Source organism: Brienomyrus brachyistius, chromosome 3 (genome assembly GCF_023856365.1).
Source record: "Brienomyrus brachyistius isolate T26 chromosome 3, BBRACH_0.4, whole genome shotgun sequence".
In the NCBI taxonomy this organism is placed as follows: Eukaryota; Metazoa; Chordata; class Actinopteri; order Osteoglossiformes; family Mormyridae; genus Brienomyrus; species Brienomyrus brachyistius.
The window spans coordinates 34691683-34717673 of record NC_064535.1 but is presented as its reverse complement, the minus strand read 5'-3'; the positions used below and the strand labels follow the sequence as shown (position 1 = coordinate 34717673).

The 25991-nt window shown below is 50.4% G+C and overlaps 2 protein-coding genes across 12 annotated transcripts in view; one reads left to right on the top strand and one right to left on the bottom strand.

The window, feature by feature from the left end:
- Positions 1–21085, top strand: part of LOC125739234 (myotubularin-related protein 5-like) — a 34934-nt gene extending 13849 nt beyond the window's left edge. For 3 of the 9 annotated variants that reach the window (XM_049009117.1, XM_049009115.1, XM_049009123.1), the window contains 38 exons: positions 653–758; positions 1011–1143; positions 1358–1466; positions 2324–2437; positions 3917–3994; positions 4130–4243; positions 4470–4598; positions 4768–4866; positions 5467–5677; positions 5934–6046; positions 6320–6469; positions 6679–6747; positions 6857–7015; positions 7112–7371; positions 7488–7660; positions 7787–7860; positions 8643–8835; positions 8929–9056; positions 9263–9438; positions 9660–9734; positions 10477–10613; positions 10686–10893; positions 10977–11173; positions 11257–11397; positions 11953–12048; positions 12809–12874; positions 13307–13455; positions 13679–13855; positions 13939–14040; positions 14161–14346; positions 15461–15587; positions 15755–15885; positions 16000–16233; positions 16420–16527; positions 17260–17471; positions 17569–17656; positions 17787–17918; positions 17999–21085. In XM_049009117.1, the coding sequence (XP_048865074.1) occupies positions 653–758; positions 1011–1143; positions 1358–1466; positions 2324–2437; positions 3917–3994; positions 4130–4243; positions 4470–4598; positions 4768–4866; positions 5467–5677; positions 5934–6046; positions 6320–6469; positions 6679–6747; positions 6857–7015; positions 7112–7371; positions 7488–7660; positions 7787–7860; positions 8643–8835; positions 8929–9056; positions 9263–9438; positions 9660–9734; positions 10477–10613; positions 10686–10893; positions 10977–11173; positions 11257–11397; positions 11953–12048; positions 12809–12874; positions 13307–13455; positions 13679–13855; positions 13939–14040; positions 14161–14346; positions 15461–15587; positions 15755–15885; positions 16000–16233; positions 16420–16527; positions 17260–17471; positions 17569–17656; positions 17787–17918; positions 17999–18097 (5253 nt within the window). In that variant the 3' untranslated portion in view covers positions 18098–21085. The remainder of the gene's footprint in view (positions 1–652; positions 759–1010; positions 1144–1357; positions 1467–2323; positions 2438–3916; positions 3995–4129; positions 4244–4469; positions 4599–4767; positions 4867–5466; positions 5678–5933; positions 6047–6319; positions 6470–6678; positions 6748–6856; positions 7016–7111; positions 7372–7487; positions 7661–7786; positions 7861–8642; positions 8836–8928; positions 9057–9262; positions 9439–9659; positions 9735–10476; positions 10614–10685; positions 10894–10976; positions 11174–11256; positions 11398–11952; positions 12049–12808; positions 12875–13306; positions 13456–13678; positions 13856–13938; positions 14041–14160; positions 14347–15460; positions 15588–15754; positions 15886–15999; positions 16234–16419; positions 16528–17259; positions 17472–17568; positions 17657–17786; positions 17919–17998) is intronic. The other 6 variants (XM_049009122.1, XM_049009120.1, XM_049009121.1 and 3 more) reach the window with 4 other exon arrangements.
- On the bottom strand, positions 21084–25873 carry LOC125739237 (MOB kinase activator 2). 3 transcript variants are annotated; one of them, XM_049009135.1, is made up of 5 exons: positions 25301–25873; positions 23062–23210; positions 22863–22959; positions 22352–22476; positions 21084–22004 (listed from the first exon to the last, which is right to left on the bottom strand). In XM_049009135.1, exons 1-5 carry the CDS (start codon positions 25372–25374, stop codon positions 21760–21762), a joined length of 690 nt encoding a protein of 229 aa, XP_048865092.1. In that variant the 5' UTR covers positions 25375–25873; the 3' UTR covers positions 21084–21759. The 3 variants fall into 3 exon arrangements, with proteins under 3 accessions (XP_048865092.1, XP_048865093.1, XP_048865091.1); XM_049009136.1 differs by having other exon boundaries at positions 21086–22004; positions 23062–23358; positions 25301–25397; XM_049009134.1 differs by having other exon boundaries at positions 21087–22004; positions 23062–23213.
- Positions 25874–25991: the final 118 nt, after the last annotated feature.

Sequence of the window (25991 nt, the reverse complement as noted above, 5' to 3'; positions counted from 1 at the left end):
TCGTGTACCGTCCTGAGTGCCCCTTCCCTCAGGCAGCTGACCATTCATACCGCTTTCCTGGCATCTCATTAGGACTCGTTCACTTAGCCTGGTTTTACATGCCCCCCTGTCTCCTGTTCCCAGTCACACACTTGATTTCATTTCCTTGTTTGCTCTTGGAGGCGTGCATGTGATTCCTTCGCTTCTGTCAATCCCGGCTCCACCATCGCTTTCCTCCTGTATGGGCTGTCTCTGATCACATGCTCTGTAATGTGACATCCTGCTGGATGTTCTAATTGTGTGAAACGCAGTCACATGGAGTTTGATAAACTGGAGTCAATGTGTACAGTCTTAACTACACAAGCTGCACCATTTATTCAAGAGATAAGTCATTCCCTAGTTTCATTGTGAACATTACAGGAATCTGTTATTTGCATTAGTAGGTTCTTACTCGAAAAGACCAGTTGTTAGTAATTTTAGTCAGTTTTATTATTTCGTCTACAGTTAATGAGATTGAGTAATAATTACTAGATTAATTGCATAACCGATAGGTTGGTTAAACTATAAGCTGAACCCTAGGTTCTGGTAGACTGGCTCAGGTTTTATCATTCTGGTTTCCTGCTTGCACTGTGGCAAGACCATGTGACTAAACGTGTTCTGCATGCACCCCCAGAGGACCATAACCCTCGGCGCAGGTGACCGGCAGGTGATCCAGACCCCAATAAGCGCTTCCCTCCCCATCAGTGGCTGCAGCGTGGCCCTGCTCTTCAGGCAGCTGGGTAAGAGGGCCCCAGGGGCATTTAGCAGTCAGCTGAGAGGAGGCTGACAAAGGCTCCACGCTTCAGCAGCCATGTTTGAAATGCCTCAGTGAGTTTCCTTGCATGCACAATACTGGTTAAGTATTAGGGTGAAATCTGCCTGTCTGTGAAAGGGCCCAGACCTCGTCTTCCTTGTTAGAGAAGCTGCTTGCATTGGTTTTTCACCCAGTCATGTTCCGTCATGTAATATGATGAAAATGGCCTCCCTTCCAGGAATTATCAACGTTCTGTATCTGTTCTGTGCCGCTCTGACGGAACACAAGATCCTGTTCCTGTCCAGGAGCTACCACCGGCTCACAGATGCCTGCCGGGGTCTCCTGGCCATCATGTTCCCACTGAAGTACTGGTGAGTGTCCTTGGCCTGCTCCTCAAAGTGCCCTTGTGTGTTGTCCAGGAGAGTCTGCAGGAGCAGAACTCTGGGTTGACCTTCTCTGCGTAGGGTGGATGGCTGTAATAACCTTCGCGCTTCTCCTAACCTTGGAAGACGAGGAGCCGGCAGCAGACTTTGCTGCCTCTGAAATCATGAACCCCCCCCCCCCTCATGTCCCTTTTGCTCTCAGCTTCACATACATTCCCATCCTGCCCGGGAAGCTTCTAGAAGTTCTCAGTACTCCCACACCCTTCATCATTGGGGTCAACTCTTTCTTCCGCTCTGAGACCCAGGAGCTGGTGAGTCCTCGCTACACACTCTGCCCTGCACACCCCCCATCCCACACGCTGTCAGTATCAGTGTATGGTGTGGCTCATGTCAAGTACAGAGCAGCTCTTTTCGGATTGGTGCCACTCTTATTAAAGTATTTCGTGGCTTTTCTCAGAGTATGGAGTAGCTCTTATCAGAGTATGTAGCGGCTTGGCTCTGAGTATGGTGCGGCTTTTCTCTGAGTATGAAGTAGCTCTTATCAGAGTATGTTGCAGCTTGTCTCTGAGTATGTTGCGGCTTGTCTCTGAGTATTGAGTAGCTCTTAGAGTATGTTGCAGCTTGTCTGAGTATAGTGCGGCTTTTCTCTGAGTACGGAGTAGCTCTTATCAGAGTATGTTGCGGCTTGTCTCTGAGTATGGTGTGGCTTTTCTCAGAGTATGGAGTAGCTCTTATCAGAGTATGTTACGGCTTGACTCTGAGTATAGTGCGGCTTTTCTCTGAGTATGGAGTAACTCTTATCAGAGTATGTTGAGTATGGTGCGGGCCCGCTAACTTAAACCCTGAATGATGGATGTATGGGACCCGTACGCTTCCTTTTCAATTTAGTCCCTGCTCCTTGTGCACCCTGGTCTCCTGGGTCATACGCTGTCACTCGTCTGGTAGAAGAAGCCCTTCTCATAATTATCTGTACGGGTTGAATGTACAGCAGACGGCTAGCTCTTCTCAAGCTTTAGATTGCATGGTCCAGGGTCCTTGTTAGATTAACTTGCTTAACACTGTGAGTCGTGTTTCCATGGGTAACACTGACATATGAAACCCACCACCACTTTGGCTCGAAACGGACCCTGCAGACTCTCAATGTGTCTCCCTGCTTGTCCATCCCCAGCTGGATGTTATCATCGCCGACCTGGACGGCGGCACGGTGACCATCCCGGAGTGTGTCCACGTTTCACAGCTTCCCGACCCCCTCCTGCACCAGACTCAGGCTGCACTCTCCATGGTACCCGCCGCTCCTCTTCCTCTGTAGGAGTTCAGGATTAGCTGGCAGCTTGCTGCTGCTGTTATGCTGTGATTCCCATCAGCATCCTATAGGGAATATTAGGGCTGAGTGCTATGATTCAGTCTGACCAGGAAACCTTAATCCAACAAGACCGATCCTGCTAGGGTGTTGGAGTCCTTGACCACTGCGCCACGTGCTGCCATGAAGAGATATGAAAGAAATATTAGTCATAGTGACATAAGCAATAATATTAACTGATCTGGGAAACCATGTTTTTTCTAAGGCAATAACTTCCTTTAAATATCCCGTATATGTCAGGCTGAAGTCATGGTAATTGACCTTGCTGTTTGAGGGTAGGCTCTGTGTGTTAAAAGGGCAGTCCCTCAAAGCCCATAAACGTCTAAATGTCAGCAAGACTTCCTGGTGACAAGAAGTGTTTTTTTTCTGCCTTGACAGACTAAACGATGTGTTGCGAAAATCCTACATTGCAAAAAACTTCCCATAAAATTCCGCTGCTTAGCCGCTGTGACCCTTAAGGGCCTTTGAGGACATGCCCACCACCTCCCCCCCAACCATATCTTATCCTGTGGGTTGCAGATGAGATGGACTTACCCCAAATAAATGCAGAGATAGGGAGACAAAGGACGACGGAGAGGTTTTAGTGCGTGACATTGAAACCCTCAGCCTAAACACAGAGCATGCCTGTTTGGATTAGACAGGAGCTTATCGGGCCTCCAGTGCATTATGGGTAACACGGCGAGACGTGCGACTCGGGGCCTTTTGATTGGCCATTCAGATTAAGAAAATGACTGTGAAATTCCAGAAACTTTATGGATGGGGTTATTCACTTTGAATCTTTGAGAGTGATTCTTCATCTTATCTCAGCAGTTGTGGTTTGATGTCCGAGGTGGACAGTGACAGTTTTGCCATCTCACCGTTAGTCAGGCCTCCATTTAATGATGATAGCAGCTGTTTCCTTCTCCCGAAAAGCCGGCTCAGTCACATGCAGCAAAGGTGTGTTTTCTTTGTGCTTTTGCCAGGAGGAAGCCTTTCCGTAATTGCAGTGATTGTTGCAGAGATGTTACAGGGCATGTCTGATTGAGGACAAGTGGCGATTAAACTGGCCTCCTGAAGCTGTCCCCATCAGCCTGAGCCGTGGTGTGTTTTGCTGAGCTGCTGTGATTAAGCCTCTTTCCCGCAGCCAACCTGGGGTCCTGCAGAGTACCGAGCTCGTCCAGCTGTGTGTGGAACTCTTACATAAGAGTGGGGTGTGTGGCCCACTTGTTCATGCCCGGGCTGCCGATTAGCAGGCTCTTATCGCACATGCTCTTTGTTTGGTTAATAGACTGGCAGCAGGGTTCCCTGCATCTCATATGGTAGTTCAGTGGGAGTCACGTCTCAGCAGCGCGCCCTAGTGGTGAGTGTGAGCCTCACTCTGCCCAGCCTGCCATCCTGTCTCTTACAGTTGGTCCATTTCAGGTGCTGGATCCCGAGCTGGAGGTGGCGGACCACGCGTTCCCTCCAGCCTCCTTGCAGCCCTCCACCCTAAAGATCCAGGTTGGGCCTCGACCCCCACCTCTTGCTGTATGCCCCCTGCCTGTACACGACCCCTCTCTCCCTGTCATGCTAGCTGCGATGGCTGAGCTCTCCTTACGCTGCCTGAACTCCTACTTCCTGCGTTTCCCCCCGCAGGATAAAGAGATCCGGGCAGTCTTCCTGTGGCTCTTCACTCAGCTCCTCCACGGGTACCGCTGGTGCCTGCACATCATCCGGATCAACCCAGAACCCATCATTCGCTTCCACAAGGTACCGTCCCTGGAGCAAGGTCGAGTCCCTTCAGAGCCTGCTGGAACTTGTGGTCTATTTTTTTTGTTTTTTTTGCTCATAAATCAGAAATTGGTCACAAACGAGTGGGGATATTTCCGCTCTAATTCAGCTATGGGGTTTGGGGATTTCCTGCCGAGGGCCGAGGTTCTGCCTGTTCCCCAGCAGGTGCTTGTTGTGCTGCTGACAGAGCACCCATCTCCTACAGGCCGCCTTCCTGGGCAAGCGCTCCCTCGCGGAGGATGACTTCCTGATGAAGGTTCTGGATGGCATGGCCTTTGCCGGCTTTGTGTCCGAGAGGGGGCCTCCTTACCGGCCCATCGATATTTTTGATGAGGTGGGGGGTGAGCTACTGCTCTTGGGGGAGGGGTATGGTCTGGTGAAAGGGCATGTTTTATCACACAATGTTAAAAATGCCGATAAATGGGTTGTCAATCATTTCTGTAACGGCTAAGTGCTACTTAAGTGGTTTATGAAGCGTTAATCCTGCCCACCGTCTCCTGCAGCTGCTCGGTAACCAAGCAGAGCGCTTCTGTCTGGAGGAAGGCAGTCCTCGCCAACTGACGGGCTACATCAGGGAGCTGACCGAGAAGCTCTTCAAAAACGTACGTACCCCCCGATGCATCACCCACCCTGTTGTCGGGCCTGACCCCCCTCACCTCACCGCTTACGGTGTCGCGTTCCTGGCGTCTCAGGATGCGAGCGTTTTATCACCTGCCGTCCTGACCGCGTCCAATAAAACTCAGAGCTGGTGAGGACCAGAGCTCTTATAAAAGTCCCATCTCTCTCTCCTCGTTCGCCAGTGAAATTCTGTGGCCTCAGCCCGGACCGGCCCGCGAGCGAGGTTTACGGGTCTGCGTGGGGAAAGGTCAGGAGTGGCAGGGCCTGCCGTTTACAGGCTGCTCGGTCCGGCAGGCGCTTGGGCTCTGTCCGTGTTTATAATGTCACTGATGCCGCTCCCCTCGCAGACACGTCTCCCAGCTACAGCACAGGCTGGACGGCGGCGCGTTTGGCCCGATGATCCACTCATTCTCCTCTTAGATGCTTCAGTCGGAAGCCATTTCTGCTCCTGGATCGTTTGCAGTAGGGTCCTGCAGTGTGTGTGCTGAGCTGTCACGTTGGAAACTGTTAGGGCGGGAGATGGGCACTTCCTCTGTTAGGGAGAGCGTGGCGTGGTCTAAGGCCTCCGTTACCCGCCCTTCCAGGAGAACCCGTACCCGGCTGTGGCCATGCGCAGGAGCCAGCGGCAGAGCGAAGGCACTCCGGTGCCCCCCCAGTCCCAGCCCTCCGCCTTCCCACACCTGGACGAGGTCACAGTGCAGCTCTTCATGGACCACGCCACCGCCAAGCTGAAGGCCGCCCCGCCCATCGTGAAGGCCGAGATGAAGTGCATGGTGCCCTCCGGGCCTCCTCTAGGTGGGAACCTGTGGCTGGGGGTGGGCTATCAGGGGTCGGAGTGGTGGGTGCGGTATTCAGTGTCATACTGATGTTCGATGTGGCCGTTGTACTATGTTCCATGGAGATCTGTTCAGCATGAGATTCACTGGGAGACACAGCCATGAAACTCTCCATTTTTATGGTTCTAAGCGCTTGGAACTTCCCGTGTTTGGTAACACCACGGGCCTGGATGTCCCTTTGGCTGAGAACATACCGGTGGCTGTGGTGTTTCCAGGTGATACCACAGAGAAGAACGGGAGCGTGCTTGCTAACAGTGCCAGAAGGCTAGAGGTGGTGAGGAACTGCATCGCCTACGTTTTTGAAAACAAGATGCTGGAGGCCAAGAAGGTGAGTTCCTGTCATGGTGACGCCCTTTGTGTGGTTATCTGGAACTGCATTCTCCTCTTCCCAGCTGGGAAGATCCCAGCAGTTCCCAATGAAACGTGTGCTAAACACAATCTAGTTCCCAGTGTGGTTACTGTGCTGGGTCAACAGAACAGGAACCAGTGATGTTTAGCTTGCTGTTGAGGGACAGCATGTCATAATCTCACTTCGGAAAATCTATTTCTCCCAAGATTCGATGCGGAGGGTCACTTGTCTTTCCCCTGTCCCCTCCTTCAGCTGATGCCGGCCGTTATGAGAGCCCTAAAAAGCCGAGCAGCCCGGCTTTGCATGACCCAAGAGCTGAACCAGCACGTGCTGCAGAACCGGGCCGTGCTGGATGACCAGCAGTTCGACTATGTGGTCCGCATGATGAACTGTACTCTGCAGGTGTGTTGGGGTCGCAGGCTCATGAGGTTTGGGTTTAATCACCAAACCAGGCTGGTGTTGTTGGGATGTTGCTGGGATAGTTGAACCTGCTATACATGAAAAAGAGCTTAATGTGGCTCAGCACCGTTTCAGGGCAGAACCAGAGCTCTGTTTGATCTCCAGACTGTCGATTCCCTCCTCATTTCGTAATTAACGTCTCTGTCCCCCAGGATTGCTCCCACATGGACGAGCACGAAATAGCAGCTGCCCTCCTCCCGCTGGTCACAGCCTTCTGCAGGGTGGGTTTGCTGAAACATCTGGAGAAGCATCGCCTAAGCACTGAGTGCTGCTCACATCCTGCTCTTGAATGGATGCTTCATGTCTGGTTTTTACTTTATTTTTCTTCAGAAACTGGGATCAGGCATCACGCAGTTTGCCTACTGCTGTGTCCAGGAGCATGCAGTGTGGGCCAACATGCAGTTCTGGGAGGCCATGTTCTACAGCGACGTCCAGAACCACATCCGCACCCTCTACCTTGACTTCAAGGAGAATGAGCTGCATGGTCCGGTAGGAATGATTTGGTGAAATGAACTGCAGTTCTGTAAAATATGAATGCCATTTGGGTTCCATGGCTGCCCTTAATGGCAAACCTGTACACCTCAGGAGCCGAGCGGGGATTCTGAAGAGGAGCTCGGTGCCCTGGAAATCGCCTCGGAGCAGCGGAGGCTCTGGCCCACGTTCAGCAAGGAGAAGCAGCAGGAGCTGGTGCAGAAGGAAGAGAGCACCGTGTTCAGCCAGGCCATCCACTACGCCAACCGCATGAGCTACCTTCTGCTGCCCCTGGACACCAGCAAGAACCGTCTGCTACGTGGCTCTGGGCTGGGAGATGCCGAGAGTGTCACCAACAGCTATGTCACCAACAGGTACGTCATCGCCAGGTCAGGGGGCGGGGCCGGGTGGTCGGGGACACGGTTGTGATGCGATCAGAGGGTCCCTCCTGAAAAGCATGGCTGACGCATCCTCTTGGGCCATCCTGCAGCATTGCTGGCAGCATGGGCGAGAGCTACGACACGGAGAGCGGCTTCGAGGACGCAGAGGGCTCGGACGTGGCCAACGTGGTCGTGCGCTTTATCACTCGCTTCGTGGACAAGGTGTGCACCGAGAGCGGGGTCACCAGTGAGCATCTGAAATCTCTGCACATCATGATCCCGGGTAGGACCATCCCCCAGCTCGGCACGCCACACCGAGACACGTTATCAATGGACTGAGTGTTTGTCACCCAGGATACCAGTTACTTCTTTGTAATACTCATCATGGTCTGCCTTGTTTTCCCCCTAGACATTGTTCAGATGCATATAGAGACCCTGGACGCAGTCAACAGGGAGAGTAAAAGGCTTCCCCCAATTCAGAAGGTAACCAGTGTCTGGCTACTGTGGTCTAGCGGGGTAAAGGATGGGTAAACCTGCTAACCTTAACCCTCAGTTAGACAGCCCTACCCCCAACCCATCATGCATTGTCAGAACACCTGTTCTTGGAGTGTTTCCAACAGGAAAGGTTAACTTGGCCAGTGCTCTGGCTCACAGGGGAAAGCTGTTTCTTACGTTTTTGCATAATTTATGGGCTGTTTAAATAAAGGATCGGATTTAATTCTGTGTGCAGCCTGATCGTCAGCCCTGAAATTCTGAATGAAATTGTCTTTGTCATTAGGGTGACAGCGTCAATGTATCTGTGTGTGTTTGGCAGTTCCAGCGCCATCGCTTGTTATAGCGTTTTCCTCTTAGCATCACCGCCCGCTGATTGTGCCAATATGTGGAAGTCCTTTGTTTTTATGTGTTTACTGCTTTGCTTAAATGCCCTGGATGTTTTTAGAAGCCTCATCCAAATCAGCTGGCAGTAAACAGACCACTGGTTTCGCTTTCTGGCGTGATTTATAATGGTTTTTTAAGAGGCACTGATTTACCTTTAAGGTTGTCTTGCCTTTCCATTTTTCATTAAAAAAAACAAACAAGCATAATAATTAATTATTAAAATAACTTTAAAGGTTACGGTTATTTTACATAACGATCATAGTCCTGTTGCATTTTATCGCCGGTTGTGAGACTTGCTGTGTTTCTGCTTGTCAGTAGAACATCTGATGGATGTGTTGATGGTGCGGCTTGGGTCAGTGATGGGTCTCTCTCTGTCGCTCCCCCAGCCCAAGCTGCTGAGCCCCACTCTGCTGACAGGCGAGGAGCTGGTGATGGAGGCCATGAGGGTGTACCTCCTGCCTGATGGGCGGGAGGAGACTACCAGCACCATGGGGGGACCGCCCCTACTGCCGGCCGAAGGGGCCATCTTCCTTACCAGCTACCGGCTCATTTTCACGGGCACCCCGGTGGACCCCTTGGGTGAGTGCCCTGTCCGCTCGGCATCTGAAAGCTATGGAGGGGCAGCAAATTAGAGAGAGCCTCCTAATAACACAGCCCCCTTCCCCAACCCAGTGGGGGAGCAGGTGGTGACCCGTACCTTCCCCGTCGCCTCCCTCACCAAGGAGAAGAAGATCGCCGTCAGCATCCCGATAGATCAGTTAGTTCAAGAAGGTCTGCAGCTGCGCTCCTGCACCTTTCAGGTGAGGCGGAGTCTCGTCCCGCTCCTGTCTGGCACCAAGCTGCACTCCTGAAGTCCATGACCACTTCAGCTTTGAGCACCCTCTGTCCCTGCGGGTTTACGTAGGAGTTTAATGTAAAAGTCCATTTAAGTTCCTTTGTTAATCGAAAGCCTGCTGCAGTTCACCGCCTACCTTATTCCTGAACATCCCTCTTCTTCCTGACTCAGCTCATGAAGATTGCCTTCGACGAGGAGGTGGCCTCGGACCTGGCGGAAGTCTTCCGGAAGCATTTGCACAAGCTCCGCTACCCACAGAACGTCCGCGGCACCTTCGCCTTCACCGTGGGCCAGGCTGGCGGAATGGTGGTGGAGCAGAAGAGCAAGGAGAAGAACCAGACATTTAAGTAAGAGCTGCCAGACCTGCAGAAGGTCCAAGTCAAGGCACATACGTCATCCACTTCACCTGCGCTTGGTGCAATCATTGATCTGATCATTGAGAATCCTTGGTCTACATACGTTTATTGTGTATCTCCATGAGCTATGGTAGTAATCGCTCAGGCAGGCCTGGGAGTATGTCACCGTCAACCCAACTTTGGAAAACCCTCACCTTCTGTTTCTGCCTTAGCTCTTGGCAGACAAGCGAGTTTCTACAGGGCTTCAAGCTGGGTCACACCTTGGGCCGCGTGGGCCACTCGACTGCGTAAGAGCCGCTGGACAGACACTGTCCTTCTCGGACCTGTCCCAGCTATGAATGGCCTCCTAGCACTGGCAGGCGTTTCTCTCAGACCACTACATCTTGGACCTTGTGACCTCGAAACAGACCCAGTACCTCTTAAATGGAAGATCTCTTTGTACCGTAGTCTTGCAAACTAGTACGACAATGCAAACCACAACTTATTAGAGTAATGAGTTTTGGCCTATATTGATGTAAGCCTGCCCTCTGCCGTCTCTGGCAGTGAGTGGCTGATTCATTGAGTACCTGAAGAGCGTATTGCATCCAGTTGACCACCGAGAAGGCAGCCAAGGGTCTTGGTCCTCATTGGCTGATTCGACCTTTGCCAGTGCTAGAGCCTGTTTCAAACTGCATCACATGGCCTGTGATTCCTCTTTGCATGCCTGTCACACTTTCTGATCAGGACACCCTCTGTCTGCCAGTGAGCCCAGCAGGGGGCGGCGATAGGCCAACGGGCGAATGGCCGTGTGCTTGGGTTCTCCTGGTGATATTCTGTGATTGCAAGGGTGTGGAAGCGGATAGAAGTACTGAGTCACGACAACTCCTCTCTGGATCTGCTGGTCTTCTCTGCCTTCCAGCTTTGGTGGAGGGCATGTTCTCTTCTCTCTGCATGACAATAACACAGATCAGGCAGTTTTCATTGTGTTAGGCACAATCAGCGGCGCTTGGGGCACAGAGCTGAATCACATTGTCTTCCTGATTTCCACAGAGCTCTGTCCAAGAACCTGATGAAGACTGCCAAGAAGACCATCGGGCGCCAGTATGTGACTCGGAAGAAGTTCACACCACCCACATGGGAACAACGCAGCAGTTTCCAGTCCCAGTTGGAGGAAGACGAGATCTCAGGTATAGAGATGATCTGCTCTGCCACATGGGTCTCACAGGATGTTGAGTTTTTATTGACTCTTGACTTTTCAGTCTCTGAGGAGCTGGATCAGAACTCCCACACCCTTTCCTCCACCATCAAGCCAGTGGACAGGCAGACCATGAGCAACGTGGTTGAGCGGGCCTGTTGCCGTGACTACCAGCGGCTGGGTCTGGGCACGCTCAGCAGCAGCCTGACCCGCTCCAAGAATGAACCCTTCCGCATCTCCACGGTGAACCGCATGTACGCCGTGTGCCGGAGGTGAGCAGTCCAGCACTGCGTTGGCATTCTAGACAGACACAGCATAGGGACAAATCCTTGCCAAATCATCCCTCTCTCCACAGCTATCCGGGGCTGCTGATCGTGCCCCAGGGCATCGCGGACTCCACCATCCAGCGGATCTCACGCTGCTACAAACAGAACCGCTTCCCTGTGGTCTGCTGGAGGAACTCCCGCTCCAAGGCTGTGCTCCTACGCTCATCCGGCCTCCACGCTAAAGGGGTGGCCGACTTCTTCAAGACCCCCAACGCGCCGAGTGCCGGTAAGCTGCGTGTGACGGTGTATGCCAGGAGATACCTCCCTGGATCAGGGCTGTCCTGTGCATTCACTGTTGATCCTTCCCAGCAGGCCCCTCGCAGACGGATTCCATCAGCCTGGAACAGGAGAAGTACCTGCAGGCCATAGTCTCGTCCATGCCCTCGTATTCGGAGAGCGGCGGCAGGAACACGCTGAGCAGCTTCACCCCAGCCGCCGCCAGCAGCTCCGGTGAGTTCCGGCGGTTAGTCTCTGTGAAATATTTATTGCGGCTCCTGTTGGGTCAGATCTCCTTACAGCTGCAGGGCTGTGCTCATTCTGCCTTCTGTTTTAGGTCCCCCCTTTGATTTCACTATGTATCTCAGCTGATTGGATCCTAAGCCTGTTAGCATTTAAAATATGCATCATATGGATTTTGTGTCTCAGCTGTTGAGGTCTTGTTAGCGCTTAGCATTGTGCTCTCTGGGATGGTTTGTTGAGTTGTGAATGTTCTGCCAGCTTAACATTCTCCCAGTCAGCTTGCTCTCAGATGGCCCACTGCCTCAGGGAATGCTGGAGCCTGTAGCAGAGCTAGTCTAAAACAGAACAGGCGTTCTCTGTTCGTCTGCTGGATGTCTAACCCTCATGTAGAATTGGTTTTTGTGAAAATCGGCCATATGTAATTGTCACAAAATCACGTGATAATAAGGCGTCTCTTTGTCTGCGTGCTCTGGACTTGTGGCCCCAGACAGAGCAATGGAAGGAAGCGTGTTCAGTAAAATGTCCCTGTGCTTCTGCCAACTCCAGACGGCTCCGACAAGCTGAGACAGCCTAAAATTGGGGCCCTGATGAAGCAGGTGATGGGAAGCAAGGAGGACGTGCCCAGTGGCTTCGGCAAGGGAGGTGAGAGAGCGCCACGCTGGACCGCATCACATACGTTATTGATGGGTATTCATCCCACTGGTCACCAGCAGCTAAATCTGAGAAACACCAGTAAGTAGTAAGTAGAGCACTGTCTTGAAGACAGAGGGGTGTTAGACAGCTTTCAGCTCCTTGGAAGGATCGACAGCAACAAAGGATCCAGCAGTCAGACACGTCAGAGTTTGGTGCTTGGCAGAGCTGCGGTGAAGGAGCTGGAAACAGTCTGCAAAAGTAGAGGAGAGAGACGGGAATAGTTGAGATCCCTCTGGATGTGTGTGGGTGAGAGAGCTGGCCAGGGAGGAGCAGGACAGCAAGAGCATTGACCTCAAGGAAGGTTCTGGATCAACTCAAAATTGAAGTTTCACCATTCACCAGATGGAAGTCATCTTATACTGGGCATGTTATGGAAGGACTTGTTTTGGGAGAAACCTTAATGCTTCAAAATCGTGAAGGTGAAAGAGGAAGGGGCAGGGCAGCAGTGAGATGGCTGGACTTTATCATCGCAGCCTAGGAACATGCCTCTGGGAAGCCTAAAGGCCCAGACAGAAGCCATGTCTCTATGGTCGCCATTGATTTGATGCCACCAGACAATATCTAATGAAAGTGTGAAATTTCATGCAGTTTTGGGTATTTCGGGATGATGTGGGAGGTCACACATCGCAGTGGGGGAGGGGGGGGAGGGACTCCATCTTCACGTGAGTGACTTGACAGGCCTCTTTGCTCTGTGTAACCTTGGGGGCAGGTAAAAGAGCAAAGATCATCTCTCACTATCATCCTAGAGCTTCGGAGATCACCCAGAACTCCCGAGGTATAGTAAATAAGTTGGTCGGAGAATTTAGCTTCGGCGACGCCTAACAGCATGTCTGCTTCCATGCTGTCCATCGGCTGACATCCCTGGGCTAACCTGATGTCTGCTTAGTGCTGACTGAATGTTCCAAAGGAGGGTTCTGCATGCTTATTGCTGAGCGCGCAGTTCTCTCAGGAGGCACTAGGAGACAGCATGCGGCACTTGGCATGGTATCAGCCTGGCTCTGCTGGTTTACACTTTCTCATCTAATCAAAGACTTATCTAGAACTGAACGTCCTGCTTTCACACACAAGTGGCGGAGAGTCTGGAGCGGTGAACTTTCATCTCTGTTAAGGTCTCCTCCTTGTTTCTTCCTGTGTGTGTGTGTGTACGTGCGTGTTTGTACGTGCGTATTTGTGTGTTTGTGTGCATGGGCATGCGTGTCCACCACAGGGAAATGGGGCAGCATCCGGGGCACGGGGCAGATTGCCCAGCTGGCAGGGAGCGACCCCCCCCAGGCCAATGGCAGCCCTGGTGCCTCCCACTTTCTGCACCCCCAGAGGTCCTACCTCTACATCATTGGAGACAAATCGCAGCTGAAGGTAATGGTCGCTGGGTTTAGTGATGCCTCTCTGCAGGCTCCACATTAGCTGACTGACTGTCATAGGGTTGCTGCCTCCAGAATGGGGTTTAAGGAGCTGACTGAGAAGATCCAATTAGAGCCCATGTTTGCTCATTTCTGCTGGTTTGTGTAGACCGTGCTGGACCTGGCGTAGTGAGTGCTGTACGCTTCATTCCTGCCATCTCCCTCATCTGCACCCTCAGGGCTCCAAGCAGGACCAGTTTCAGCAGTGGGAGGTGGTTCCCATCGAGGTATTTGACGTGCGACAGGTGAAGACCAGCTTCAAGAAGCTGATGAAGGCCTGTGTGCCCAACAGCATGTCCTTGGACCCCAGTACGGCCTTCTACCGGTGCCTTGAGGAGTCTGAGTGGATGTGCTTGGTAAAGCCCCCCCACCAAAGGTTTCTAGGAGAAACCATGTTGTCAGGATTACTGATTTTGTCTTGTTCTTCTCCATCCTACAGCTTCACAAGATCCTGCAGGTATCCGTGCTGGTGGTGGAGCTGCTGGACACGGGCTCTTCCGTCATGGTGAGCCTGGAGGATGGCTGGGATATCACCACACAGGTAGGCTTCCAGTTTGGACAAGCTCTTATTGGACGCTGGTGTTCATATGTGGGGCCTTTCTGATGGTCAAAGCCATCAGATATGGTCAAAGCCAGGCTTCTCACTGGCCTCCCATCGCAGGTGGTGTCGCTGGTCCAGCTCCTGTCGGACCCATACTACCGCACCTTCGACGGCTTCAGGTTGCTGGTGGAGAAGGAGTGGCTGTCATTTGGCCACCGCTTCAGTCAGCGCGGGGCACAGACGCTGGCTGGCCAGAGTGCCGGCTTCACGCCCGTCTTCCTGCAGTTCCTGGACTGCGTCCACCAGGTGAGCCTGTCCCACTGCCTCAGTCTCTTTAACGAGCTTTCACAGACTTGGCTAATGACTAATTGACCGTCTTTCTGTGCCGGTGGACTTTGCCGTCAGATGGGACATTGGCCATTTCTTATCAGCTGAGTGTTTTGATATATGAGACACCTTTTAAAATGAGAGAGTGATTATTATAAAAAGCAACACTAACTGTCAACGGGTCATATCAGAACGAAGAACAATTACAGCGAGGTTCCTGGCATCTGAAGGCAGGGCTTCTGGCTTCTATCTGCTGCTTTCGTTTTAGTCATGGAAGCCTGTTAATGTTTGACAGCGTGAAAGAATGTCACACATACTGAGGTAGAGGGCTAGGATTAGGCAAGCTGGACGTCTATTTGGCTGACAACAGAGGAAGTGTGACTTGTGATCTGTATTTTAATATGTAAGAGTCTGAAGGGGCCAGTAACGATCCTGACTGGGGGCCGAAGGGGCCTCATGCCTTGATACGTCATGGTGTGCTCTGTGATGGTGTGCTCTGTGATGGTGTGCTCTGTGATGGTGTGCTCTGTGATGGTGTGCTCTGTGATGGTGTGCTCTGTGATGGTGTGCTCTGACGTGCTCTGTGATGGTGTGCTCTGTGATGGTGTGCTCTGTGATGGTGTGCTCTGTGATGGTGTGCTCTGTGATGGTGTGCTCTGTGATGGTGTGCTCTGTGATGACGTGCTCTGTGATGACGTGCTCTGTGATGACGTGCTCTGTGATGGTGTGCTCTGACGTGCTCTGTGATGGCGTGCTCTGTGATGGCGTGCTCTGTGATGGCGTGCTCTGTGATGGCGTGCTCTGTGATGGTGTGCTCTGTGATGGTGTGCTCTGACGTGCTCTGTAATGGCGTGCTCTGTGATGGTTTGCTCTGACGTGCTCTGTGATGGTGTGCTCTGACGTGCTCTGTGATGGTGTGCTCTGACGTGCTCTGTGATGGTGTGCTCTGACGTGCTCTGTGATGGTGTGCTCTGTGACGGTGTGCTCTGACGTGCTCTGTGATGGTGTGCTCTGTGATGGTGTGCTCTGTGATGGTGTGCTTTGTGATGGTGTGCTCTGACGTGCTCTGTGATGATTTTCTGTCCTGCCCCAGATCCATCTTCAGTTTCCCATGGAGTTCGAGTTCAGTCAGTACTACCTGAAGTTCCTGGCCTATCACTACGTTTCCAACCGCTTCAGGACCTTTCTGCTAGACTCAGACTATGAGAGAATAGAGCTGGGTGAGAGTCTTGTGACTGGACCTTCTCTGTGGTGCCCCATACATCTGCCCTGTCTGGAATCACATGGGATAGCACTATCCTATAGGGACGTGGGTGCTGTGTGCTTATTGGCCAGGATGTCTGCATGGCGATGCTGGTTTCTTCAGGGGTTTGTTCTCTGCTTTCAGGCGTGATGTATGAAGAAAAGGGTGAAAAGAGAGGACCTCAAACTTTCAAATCAGTCTGGGATTATATTGAGCGACTCAATAAGAAGACCCCCGTCTTCTTCAACTACATGTTTGCCCCTGAGGATGGAGAGGTGAGGAATGTTGGCTATGCTGCTGTGGACTGTTGCTGCCCCCTACTGATGAACATATGATACTGCACCAGCACGAGGCCATTTTCAGCCAGCACCTCTGTGCTCTGCGTCCAGGTGCTAAAGCCGTACAGCTGCATCTCCAACCTGAAGCTGTGGGACTTCTACACGGAGGAGACTCTGTCGGAGGGCCCTTCTTATGACTGGGAGCTCGTGCAGAGCCGGCCGGAGGAGCAGCAGGACGCCGAGCGGCCCGAGAAGGCAGTGTGTGTGTCCCAGCGCCGGGTGGTGTGGCCCTGCTATGACTGCCACAGCAGGGTGCTGCCAGACGCTATCACCACACTCTTACAGGTCTGCCCACCAGCCCACCTTCCGTCTCCACCAAAGGCTTCCGTGTTCACGGCTCTCCAAAGAGCGTCTTACTCCATGGAACAGCCTGAGTTGATAAATAACGCTGTGGAGCCGGATTTATCTAGCCAGAGCATTAGCTGGCTGACATCAAAGTCCTTCAACTGTTTGCTTCTCTGCACCCACTAGGAGCTGCAGTCCCTGGAGATGGAGCTGGGAAAGGTCCCAGAGAAGTGGAAGGACACCTGGGACAAGATCAAGTTCACACAGCGTGCAGAGAGCAGGCTGGAGAGCAGGGTAAGGCGGCCGCTGGCCAATCGCCATGTAGCACAGAGATCACGCTGTGGTGCCCTCTCATGAAGAGTGGGAAATCAACAGGTTTTTAACTAGAAAGAAGTGCCTGTGTGTGTCTATCTGTGTGTGTGTGTCTGTCTGCATGTGTGTGTGTCTGTGTGTAACAAACATACACTGATAAGAAGGATGACAGCAGCAGAAAAAAATTCTCCAGAAACTATGCAGACTATTACTGTAATGTCACATCACATTGATATATAATAAAACAGTATCATCAATGATGATGTCTGGATGCGTTTTATTGTCCCATGTCAGTGCACTTTATGATATTACAATATCATAAAATATTACATTCATAACATACTTCCTTTTGGCTACATTTTAAGAGAAGCACAGATTTAGATCGTACTGTTCTGTATTTAGTAGTATGATATTAAGTGTCATTGGTCAGGGTGATATTGAGAGACTGTCATTGGTCAGGGTGATATTGAGAGGCTGTCATTGGTCAGGGTGATATTGAGAATCACATTTGAAAAGTATGTAAAAATGGTCTCATCCATGTGTTTAACGTTTATTGTGAGATGTTGGCTTCCATTTGGGCAGCACAACATCTTGCACCTCCAAGCCTGTTCTGTCTGGGATAGACTCCAGGCTCCTGTGACTCTGACCAGTTAGGAGATGGATGGATGGATGAATGGCCTCACACATGTGTCTGTGTTCCTCCATGTTCCACAGACCTCCTCTAGATCACTGCTCATGTCCTCCAACCTCAGCCACCAGCGGCGGGCCCAGGGGGCGTGTCTTCATGACAGCATGATGGGCTCCAGCATCAACCTGGCTCTGGAAGCAGAAGGTGGCATTGGCTCCACCTCCGTGGGAAGCCTTGGCAGCCGGCCCAGCACCAGCACACTGTACAGCCAGTTCCAGAGCACAGAAAGTGAGAACAGGTGAGCAGCTGCTGCCCAGGATCTGCGGCCTAGCCCGGCCATGCCTGTCTCTCACACACACACACACAGTTGAGGCTATAGTTTGTTTCCTGTCCAGGTCGTTTGAGGGCATCCTGTACAAGAAGGGGGCTCTGCTGAAGCCATGGAGACCACGCTGGTTTGTGCTTGACAAAACAAAGCACCAGGTGTGTAGTGTCTTCACCGGGTATTTAGTAGGTGTTCAATGGGTGTTTAGCGGGTTTCAGGCCACATGGCTTGACTGAGACCTCCCTCCCTCTCTAACTGAGCTGCTCCCCCCCCCCCCCCCCCCCCCAGCTGCGGTACTACGATAATCGGCAGGACAGGGAGTGCAAGGGTGTCATAGACCTGGCGGATGTGGAGTCCATGGTGCCAGGGACGCCAGCCATGGGGGCCCCCAAAAACATTGATGAGAAAGCCTTCTTTGATGTAAGTACCGCCTTCCACCCTCACTTTATTGCTCCTGGTTATTAATCTGCTAACTCTGTTCCGTATTTACCCTGCAACAGCTAAAGACCACCAAAAGGGTGTACTACTTCTGTGCCCAGGACAGCCTGAATGCACAGCTGTGGATGGACAATGTGCAGAGCTGTCTGTCGGACGCATGATGGGTGCTGACTGCAGAGGAGGACCCAGAATGCAGAATGTCTGCACAAAGGAGGACGTGATGCTGACAGACATGTCTGCCGGTTAATCACAGGCCCCCAGAGCAGTAGAGAAGGAAGGGGCCTTCCTGTGTGACAGTGTTCAGTATTGCCGGCATTAAGCTGTCAATGCATAATCGCCTCAGTTTTTATTTTTATTTATAAAAATCGCTCTAAGGTTACGCTTGTTACGAACATGACTGCCGGAAGCCCCTTCAGATGGCCGCTGTTTGCACTGGAAATTTACCGTCCAATCTGTGGGACTGAAGTGAGGTTCTGCCTGGACCTGGACTGCCTGTCCTGCGAGAGAGCCCTCTGTGGGGTTCCGTTTGGCTCGGATCTGCTCAGCTGTCACCAAGGCTCCTCAGAGTCAGGGGGAGTGGTCAGGGGTGGTTCTGAGGGCTGAAGCTCGGCCCTTATTCCTCCCTGCAGGGGAGCTGCCCGTCACCCAGACCATGCTTTGGTCCTGCAGGCACACGGGCTGGACTCTGCAGGGCGGCGAGGTTCTGTAGATGGCTGAGGAAGCATTTAAAGCAAACGCTGATTCGCAGCTTCGAATGTTTATGGGGTGTACATACCACATGCTCAGTTCTTCAGTGTACATTTGTTTACAAAGCTGTTGTAAGTTAAATAATTTTGTTGGTGATGAGGGGGGACTCATGAAAATGTAAGGAGAATGAGAGATGCTTTAATTTTTACACACTTTACAGCTTATTCAAACATGGGGGAAGCTGTCGCCCAGTGTATGGTGAAAGCCAGTTGCGAGAGTGACTGAGCTCCACCTCCTCATCACATGATACAGCATCCCTAATGCAGTGACTTATCCAGCCCCATGCAGAGGCCTGCTATTACTATGAGGTGCGTGTAAGTATGCTGTCAGACGCTGCATCAGGTCATGGAGAGCTGTTACGTATACATGGACAGTGTTAGTGCACACTCCCCTTCGCAGGATAGCAGCTAGTGTAAGCATCATGGACACGGTCAGGGGAGGGTGGCAGTCTGTACAGATTCATCCAGAAGCTTCTCACCCAGCAGTAGTTACATGTCAGGAGAGCAGAATCCGGCGCCACATTCTGGGTCTCTGCTTTACATTTTGTCTCAAGACACTTTCAGCAATTTTTGTGTTCTATGTCATGTTTTCAGTAGCATTTTCCATGGCCGATGGCGTCAGACTTCGGTAAAACAGTTTGTCTTTACTAAATATGTTGTTGCACTGTGGCCCACGCATGGTGTGAACGTCGCATACCTCCTGGGCTCTGTGTCTGGCCTCTTCCATGCAGTGACTTTGGTTGTGTAGCTGGGACAGAAATGTAGACATATAAAACGGCACCAGGGTGACGGGGAGGAGCCTCAAGCAGGAGAGAGGATACCCTCATGCTGTTGTCTGGCCTCCCTGCTGGAACCAAGCAAAGGGACAGACTGCTGCCACGAGGTTACAAACTCTGCATATAAACTGTACATCTCCATTAAACCCCCTTCATAGGGTAGATTTAATACAAAATTTTCTTGTATATAATATTCAGATTTTTATGTAACAAATGGTGGTAATTTATTTAACTTTTGTGTAAGAAGGTTTACACAATGGTGTTGAAGGTATTGGAAATATTGACCACTGTCTTTACCTCTGTTAACATGCCTACGAGAGCAATATTACCCCGTTTAAAAACATGGTGTTTCCGACTGAATCTGGCGGTTTGTGTGTCCTGGTTTTGTGGGGTGGGGGTGGGGGGGGGGGGACGACACAGTCGGGCCTACCCATTTCCCACAATGCCGTTTATCTTACTGTCCACATAATAGCTGTCTGTACTTTAGGGTGGTCCTTAAAAATGAAAATTTGAAAATGCTATTTCTCAAACCTGAAATTTCTCAAACCTGAAAACATCAGGAATTTTTGGTGATTTTTCAAGCATGTTTAGAGGTTAAAGCTAAAGCCCAGTTTAGTCATCCACTGCCGGTAATACTAGTCAGTCTTTTGGGTCATTCATTTGATTATTTTTCTGTACTCATTTTGTTTTCTCCTTTGCTGCAACTGTCTTAACATTTGGTTCATCCATTTTCTGTAAGCACTTATCCTATTCAGGGTCGTGACGTGTCTGATGCCTATCCCAGAAGCTACAGGTGCAAAGCGGGGAACAACCCAGGATAGAGCGCCAACTCATCGCAGGGCACACGCATGCCGTCACACGTCTGGGCCCAGGGGCGTGAGGCGACACTGCTAACCAGTCAGCCCACGTTTGCTTCTTTTAAAGTAAAAAGTAGGCCATGGAAAACAGTCATTTAAAAATTCAGGTAGCAACCATGCAATAAGAACTTTTTAAAATAACGTTCGTTTGTTTCATATATTTCAGATTTTTGCACGTTGTTTCATTTGGTCAGATTTTATGATTCTGATTTTTTTTTTAAATTGACAGTGTGACAGGGAGAGAGCACTCTTGATGCTAAACTGCAAAAAAAAAAAAAAGATGTTTAGCACATTTTTGCTAACGAATGACCCGAGAGATTGAGGATTACCGACAGTGGATGACTAAAATAGGCTTTAACCAGCTTGAATATTTGCCCATAGTGTCAATTTATTGATCACTGGTTACAAACTCCACTTTGTTTGGTTCTTTGTGGTTTTTTTTACACAGCTGTTGCTGTAGTCATTTTGTTTCAGAAAAGTTTGCCTGAAATTTTGTATATTTCATTTACAGTTACACACTTGGATCTTGTTGAGCAACCTCTAAACATCAATCAAACAGAAAATGTTGCAGGAATACTTTCTCACAGTGCATCACAAAATAAAAGGCTGAATACATAAAACAGTGTGAATTTACAATCTGACCTCACAGCTGCCCTCGTAGGACCACCCTACTATACATGAACCTTTCTTTAGGTTACTCTCCAGGCTTTTCAGAACCATAATATGTTATGTACATTTTTTTAGGATTAAAAAAGACAAAAGTAGATGAAGTTTTCTGGTTTTGGTTTTTAATTGTCACGACAGTAGAATCTATTTGATTTCCTTTTCAGTTTTACAAGTTTTTACCCATTTTTATTTTCCTAAACATCATAATTTAGTTTTGGATTTGAAAAAGTTGCCGTAACAGCCTTACCTTGTATGATGTGGTCACTGCACATACCGACACAATCTTACGGAGCAACATTTCTGACATCCACCCCACTACAGATTTGTGGAGCTCAGAGATTATCTGGTAATCAGTATCAGTAATAGGTAAATGTCATTGGGACTGACCAAAATGTTCACACTGGTGCTGCACTAGTATATCATCAACCTCTTATCCTTGCAGAAGATAAACCTTTTAAGGTTAATTGGCCTAAACAGGAAATGCTAGCCTGTGCATGCCGGGATCTAAGGTAACCAGTGGGTTCCTCTGAAGGAAGTTCTGGGGATGGGGGGGAGGGGGGTTGAGGGAACAACTTTGGTGTGGCGTGAATGTGTGGGCCTCATGGCTGAACGAGCTGCATAACCGGCTGAGTGGCTGTAGCTGGGGGCCCCACATTGCAGCGTCCCACCACAGTCACCAGACGGCCTCTGCGTCCAGAAGCTGGTCACCTTCAAAGCTCTTCTCTGGATCTCCGACCCAACCACAGATGCCCGGTGCATCGTCCCACTGCTTCGCGGCTCACATGTCCTGGTGACGGGTCAGGGCTAAGAAGAGGTCCTCCAGTGGCTCTGTGTCCGCCCAGTCCAACAGCTGGAACTCCCGGCCGAACAGTGTGAAGTGGGTGAAGACTGTGTTGAGGTGGGTGTGCATCTCCAGGGCCACTAAGTGCTGGAAGTGAGCCCAGTACAGGTGCGCCAGCGTGTGGGACAGGTAGAGGAAGATCCTCTGCGCCAGGAAGGTATAGCCCATAGGGAAGGAAGAGCCTGAGGGTGCAAGAATAAGCAGAACCCACCGTCACGTGTGTAAAAGGCGCCAGAAAATGCTTTTTTTCCCTGTGTTTTTGTTTCTTGTGTCTGCGTAGAAGGTTTGTGAACTTGGTTTGGTCGAAAAATGCCCAGAAGCAGTTTTACAGGCTCAGTTACATCCGATTATGTGGCACTAAAATGAAACTGTCCACTTTGCCATATTTGGTGGCCTCATCAATATGTTGATGAGCTCTGCTCTCTGATTGGCTCGTTTACAGTGAGGGGGGGGGGTGTTGGTGTAAGCCTGCCTTTGAGAGGCACTCCCTTAAACACTGCATTTTCGGGCTGTAAGACCAAAACTGCACCTGGCTTTGTCGGGAAAACCTCCTGATCGGCCAGCAGCTCCCGGATGTAGCACATGATGTAGCTGGTGTAGAGGGGGCCAGAGCAGCTGACCTTCTTGCCATACTCGTCTGTCCAGTAGAAGGTCCTGCAGAGAGAGGGCCCACGTCTGAAGCCGTGGCAGGTTTCAGACCAGCATGTCTACTTCACGTCTTCATAGTTCTTTGGTTATTTTCACTGCTCTTTAATTACATTTCAAGTTAAGCCAGGAGTAGATGCTACTGTAGCCTTTTCCTGCTTAATTCCCATCAGCTGCGGACACCCACTCCTAGCCAAGCCTCCAAAGTGATCAGGCTGCAGAGGTATCTCGTGTCTGTCTTGTTTTTCTTTATCTGCACGTCCTGTATAAGATGGCTCTTGCCCTTGAGACTCCCCATACCAGTGTACCACTCTGTCACCACACTACAGCCGAGGTTTGGTGCCATCTGGTGGTGTGTGGTGGTCCTGCTTCATTGTGTGTATAGATAGACTCACCTGTTGCCAGGGCCGCGGGCAGTGGGGCAGGTCTGTGTGGTGCAGAACTCAGACAGGGTGCTGGAGAGCACGTTGATGAGATGGAAGAAGGCTACAGCTGCACAAGGGTGGGGGGAGAGAGAGGGTGCCTCCCACATTAGTCCCAGGGATACCAGGACTGCCCACCACCCACACTCAGCCGTCGCGATGGCGCACTCACTGTGGCTGGCTATCCACTCGGCCTTGTCCACGCCGTCGGGCAGAGTGCACAGAGCGCGCATGTTCACCGGACACAGACTCTCAGCAGTATAGGCATCTAGCAAGTAAGGCTTCTGGCCCAGGGAGGGGGTGGCTTTCTTGTTCTTCTTCCTTCTGGGGAGGGACGGCATGCAATAAGAGTCCCGGTGAGGAAGATCTGTGTGCCTTTGGTGTCTTTCATACCCCTCAAAGCCATATCCAACTCGGATTTAAGTGAATCCTCTGTGAGACTCAATGGATGAGTATGGCTGAGTTTGCCCTGTGAGTGAATGAATATTAGATATTTGTTTAGCTAACCAAAAGTAGGCTACAAGCGGTGTAGCAGCCTCTTGTCATTATCAGTGTCAGACTTACTACTCCTCTATTAACCTGGGGTACATTTATCAAAAGCAAACGCTGCTAACAACGTTAGCGACTTGCATAGTTAGAGCCATGTAGCTGAACAGTTCCAACTATGGAAGCTGCTAACTATGTAAGCTAAGTTTTTGGGGAATGTACCCTCGAACAGGACTTCTCTCGTTAGCCTATTGGTAACCTTACATCAATGGCTGTCAGTATACATCTTTTTCATCAGGCGCATTTGTGGAAACTATGCACACATGCCTCTGGGCTTGAATGCGGGCCGGTGTACGGTTAGATTGGAGGCATGGTTAATAATGTTACATGACAGTCTAGGATTTTTGAATCTGCCTGTTTTCCCACATTTTTCATATGTGGTATTTATATGTCAAATAAGGAAAAAAAGTTCTCAAGATTGACGTTATGTCATTTCCACGTACCAAATTCTTCTCATTCAACTATGCTGTGGTATAGGTAGATTTTCATTCTGTCACACTTAACTAAGAGGCTCACTGAAACCTAACCTAGCATACCGCTAAAGAGATTAATGATCTTTGCTGGTGAATGCACTCTCTGTATGCTACTGTGTAAAGGACTGGTGGGCAGACTGCTATTTGCTTATTTTCCCAGCTGTGGTCATCTCCTGTTTCTATGCGCATGGAAAGATGTTAGACAACTCAGTGCTAGATTGCGTAACTTTAGATATCCTGGAATACTTACTAAGATCCTGCTTAAGCTGTTTGACATGGGAGGATGACTGAGCTTCTTGGGTTTACCTCTCAAACAAGCGTGTTAAATCAAACAGTATCTAAAAGACGACACTGGCGGGAGCCAGACTTCCAGCTGAAATATGCAGGCAAAATACCCAAATGTGTAGAAATATGGACCAAACTATCATTGTGTACTTTCCCAACATGTTTTGGCCTCATGGCACAGCCGTTTATCCCCGGTGAGCAGTGTCATGTGGTTTAGTGCAGTGTTTCCCAACCTTTTTTGAATTGTGTACCCCCTGAGAGATTTTCTCATACCACAAGTACCCCCTTTGTCAAATGTGTTGATGACTCAATAAAAGTAGAACGTACAACTGATTATCAAATTTAAAACATTTTATTAAATCTCCATAACTTGAACATTTAATTATTGGGCATTTTATTCTTTTCAGTTTAAATTTAACATAAATATATATGTTGCCACGAAAGTGAATGATAAATCTGAAAATAAATACTAAATTTAAAAAAAAGTAAATAAACCTCCCTTTGTTATAACAAAAGCTGAATGAGTCCCCTTTAAACAGACATTTAAACTTAGAACATCAGGAGCAAAACACTAAAATAAATAACTATATTTTCTTTCTATACCAGGGCACAGCTAATGGAATGGCTGATAATATTTACCCATCATCAGGGAAATTAAATATAAAAATTTTTTCCACGTACCCCCTGTAATGTGCTCGCGTACCACTAGGGGTACGCATACCCCCGGTTGGGAATCACTGGTTTAGTGTACGGTGACAGTCATGCAGTATAAAAGCCTATTTACACCATAGGGTTGACATTCTGCCCGCTGTGTCGAACCAGGAGTGGTGCAGCCAGAGTGATGAAGTTTGCACAGCTGCTGGTAGATTTCACAGTAGCGGACTCACCTCTGATATCTGGCATCTTGCTGCACAGCAGAGTAAGATGCACATCAGAGGCGCCACACCAGGGCCCGTGACTCACAGGCTTCCCCCACCAACACAGAGCAAAGGCACAGCTACTGCTCTATTTAGCTGCACTATGAGACCCGCTGTGTTGACACAGATTCCTCATTTAAAAACTGGCTTCAGTGAAGCGTGCGAAGGACACGGAGCGATTCTTACTCACGGCTTTCCTGCAGCAACGTCAGGGGAATCCCCGCTCGTTTCAGCGCCCGCAAAGTAGCTCTCACACCCTCCCATGGCTCTGCTTTGGCCGGTGACAGGCACTGCGGTTCAGAGACAGCTCTGTTGTGCGGGATGGCCCCTGAGCCAGCCCTGTGACATAGAGAGGGAGCCACCCTGGGTGTGCCTTCAGTCCTGCTGTTCCAAGCAGAAGCCTGGCCCAAATCCAGAGCCACCCAAGAGCTGAACGTCTCATTTGACCAGTAAGGAAGGACCGACAGGCTGTGAGTGGAATCCCTCTGAGGAGCTTAGCAAACGCCATCTCTCTGAAGGGGCCAACTGCCAGCCCTCAGTGTGCTTCTGGGTAAAACAGACCCCAAGAACAGTGGCCTTGGATACAAAGAGAGGAAGTAAAGTTGCATAAATGTAATTCATACCTGACATTAGCCTGTTAGTCTGCAGGAGCAAAACCACCAGGGTCTCCAAGGCAGGAGGGTGGGGGCACGAGGCCCCAAGGGGCCAGCAAGCCAGAGGAACATCGGAGAACAAACAAACCTGTGCAGCAAAGTGGGCATTTACCCACATGAGGTGGAGGGACAACCAGGGACAGAATGAGGATGCCTCCATGCATCACTTCTCTACTTGGATGCAAGATGATCCATCATTCATGGGTAGATGCCTATACTGCTGGGCCA